This window comes from Diaphorina citri, unplaced genomic scaffold (assembly GCF_000475195.1).
Source record: "Diaphorina citri unplaced genomic scaffold, Diaci psyllid genome assembly version 1.1 scaffold7514, whole genome shotgun sequence".
Classification (NCBI taxonomy): domain Eukaryota; kingdom Metazoa; phylum Arthropoda; class Insecta; order Hemiptera; family Psyllidae; genus Diaphorina; species Diaphorina citri.
Window position 1 is genome coordinate 1 of NW_007384890.1, and position 3,130 is coordinate 3,130.

Sequence of the window (3,130 nt, forward strand, 5' to 3'; positions counted from 1 at the left end):
AGAAGAGACGGGAGGACCGGGAAGGTTTCTCTCATTATGGGAAATGACTTTGCAAAATTATCCTTCTGAGAGGGAAAAAGGGGGGGGTGTGCAAGTGGTAGTCTTTGAAGAATGTTTGAGAATTAGCTCCTTGAGAAGAGAGTTTTTTGGGAGGAGGACGAGGAGGAGAAGGAGGAGGAGGAGAAGCAGGAGGAGACGGCGAAGAAAGAGGATGAGAAGGAAGAATATTAGAAGGAGGAGGAGGAGGAGATTGAGAGCTGTTTTTACATAGTTTTTTCTAATGAACCCTAACCCTTTCTTAAGAAAAGTTGCTTTTCAATGATATTGCCAATATTGAATATAATTAATTATGAAACGAGACCTATAATTTGTCATTTTGCGGTGACGATAATGACAGATTATGTCCTCAGATCAGCTTGAGCTTGAGACACCAGTCACCAGCTCAGCTTAGTATTTTCCTGAACTCTTTTGAAAGACAATAGACATTATCGAAGACAATGACAAAGAATTAGAATTTTCCTTATTTTTGGGGGAACGATGTTCTTGATTTCATTATATCCAACCATGTTATGCCATATTCTCCCATCTGTTTTACTCTCAAGTCTTCTACAAGCATCGCCGCACCGTCAATTCCTTATTTTTGGGGGAACGATGGTCTTGATTTCATTATATCCAACCATGTTATGCCATACTCTCCCATCTGTTTTACTCTCAAGTCTTCTACAAGCATCGCCGCACCGTCATAAAATTGCCATCAACAATAGGTAACAACTCCCAACTCCGATACCTACGGCAATAACGCCAATAAGCTCTCATTCTTTGTTTGGAATTCACGATTCTGACACTTCCACATTCCTTCAACACCTTTTAACCAATCATCCCAGTTTGTTTGTATAGAAAATGCTTTCCACACAACCCAATAGTTAAAACGGACCTTCTCAAAGTTACTGAATCTTTTAACCAACCATATCCCCGTTTTGTCTCTGTTTCAGCCTCAACTCAACGCCCAGCATCACCGCCGCCCTCAAGCAGCATCGCAAGATCTCCCTCAACAACAACTCCCTCTCCGCCAACGCCAATGACGAGCAAAACTCCCCGGACAACAAGAAGAAGAGGAAGAAAGTCGAGAACATCACGCACGACAGCATGCTTCCGCAGAAAAAGCGCGCGTTGGTGTCCGCTACGCCAGGGAATAACAACAATAGTGGGGAGACCAATTTGAACAACCCGGGCAAGAAGTTCATGAAGAATAACTCCAGTGAGGATTGTGTGGACGATGAGACGTTGATAAGGGAGACGGAGGCAGCGTTGAAGAATCTGTCAGGTAAGAAAAAGATTCTCTCAGCCATTTGACGTTTTTAGCGAGTTTTTGTAACCAAAGTCAATGACTTTTGGTTTTACACATTCGTTCAGATTCTTGTAAAAGATTTACCTTTTAGATCAAACGAACTACGGCGTCTTAGTAGCGCCATAAAAGAGAGGGGGAAGTTGAACCTTATGGATAGATACTCAACCTGCCGGACTATAGCGATGGAAATTACTCGTAGTTAGCGAGTGTGGTCCTAACAAGTATGTCAATTCGTGCCTAAGCCGGAATACCTACCTATTGTATTTTTTTACTAGTCAATAAGTACCTATCTATTTAGAAGAAACCTTTCGCTACATATTACATACCTAATGTAAACCCCTCCTCATGTCCACAGGGAGCTGGCTAGGCGCCAAACACAACAACACATACTACTCCAACAGCACCAGCTCGGAGAAAGTTCACCCCTACGAAGCCAACCCCGCCTTTGAGAACCTTTTCGACGAAAACAAGAACTTCAACACCACCCCCAGCCATCGCGTCTCGTCCACCTACGCCACCTCCGTGTCCAACGTGAGTGGAGGAGTGACCAACCTCAAGGATGTGATTACAGTGAGGGATGAGAATAATGAGAAGCGTGGAGGTGGAGGTGTCAAGAAGAGGAGTGGGGAGAAGGAGAACAACAATAACAACAAGGACATTGACAATTTGCTCAAGATCGAGAACGAGTGTACCAAGTTGAACAACAAGGAGAAGATGGCGGAGTCCAGGTAAGGAGTTAGGGTCAAGTAGAAACACTACCTGCCTTCGGTGGTGTAGTGGTCAAGGCGCTCGCCTGGTAAACAGGAGGGCGTGGGTTCAATCCCAGCCGAGGTATGGAATTTTATGTTCTTATAATTTGAGAATTTGACCACAATAATAGTAGTAGCCTACTGCTGGAGTAAAGGGACTTTTCAGTCCTATGCGAGCAGTATAAATAAGCACTATTATTATTATCTATACATTGTGAACAAGTAAAAGGTTAACTTTAGGCTTTTCTTTAGGTTGACATAGGTCGGTAATTTAAGAAGCTAGTAGGTATGCCAGACGGACGAGGGTCAATTCCCTCGTAACAAAAGACCTTGGTAAGTTAGACCTATTCAGCTCTTAGCTCTTACTTACTCAAGTAGGTACTCGTATAGGTATGTGCATGGGTTCGCTCATATAATTTGAGAATTTGACCACAATAATAGTAGTAGCCTACTGCTGGAGTAAAGGGACTTTTCAGTCCTATGCGAGCAGTATAAATAAGCCATCTAACGTAAGTAGTGTGGCTGTCCGGAGTGAAATTACCTACAATATTATGGGAAAACTTTATCTACGCGTCTAGTCTAGCCTCTAGTCTTGTTGAGGCTTCTCGGAATATCCAAATTTTTCGAAAGGGTCTGTTGTGAGTCTAATGATTCTAATGAAATTTCGACAGTGAATACGTACACTGTATTAAAAATTAAAAATTTAAAAGACAATTGAGATTCGACATACAACTGGTGGTAATATTTGGTGAGCTTTCGAGAATACTCAGATTCTCATCATAAGACCAATACACTGTATTCTTAAGCCAGTCACTCACTCTCAGGTAGACCTGACAGGCGAACTTGATCAGCCGTACTTGTCAGGTCTACCTGATAAATAGTGGCTGGAATTAGAACAGCACACTGCGATTGAGATGTCCTCGTGGAATTCACTGCGATTGAGATGTCCTCGTGCAAGTAAATTCACTGCGATTGAGATGTCCTCGTGGAATTCACTGCGATTGAGATGTCCTCGTGCAAGTAAATTCACTGT

At 42.7% G+C, this 3,130-nt stretch overlaps 1 protein-coding gene across 1 annotated transcript; it reads left to right on the top strand.

Annotated features, from left to right (window-relative positions):
• Window positions 1-992: 992 nt before the first annotated feature.
• LOC103522237 (putative uncharacterized protein DDB_G0277255) lies at window positions 993-2,076 on the top strand (the record flags this gene model as incomplete). Its single annotated transcript, XM_008487340.1, has 2 exons — window positions 993-1,324; window positions 1,704-2,076. Coding segments are annotated over 2 exons (705 nt in total), but the record flags the coding sequence as incomplete, so codon positions are not given.
• Between the last annotated feature and the right edge of the window lie 1,054 nt (window positions 2,077-3,130).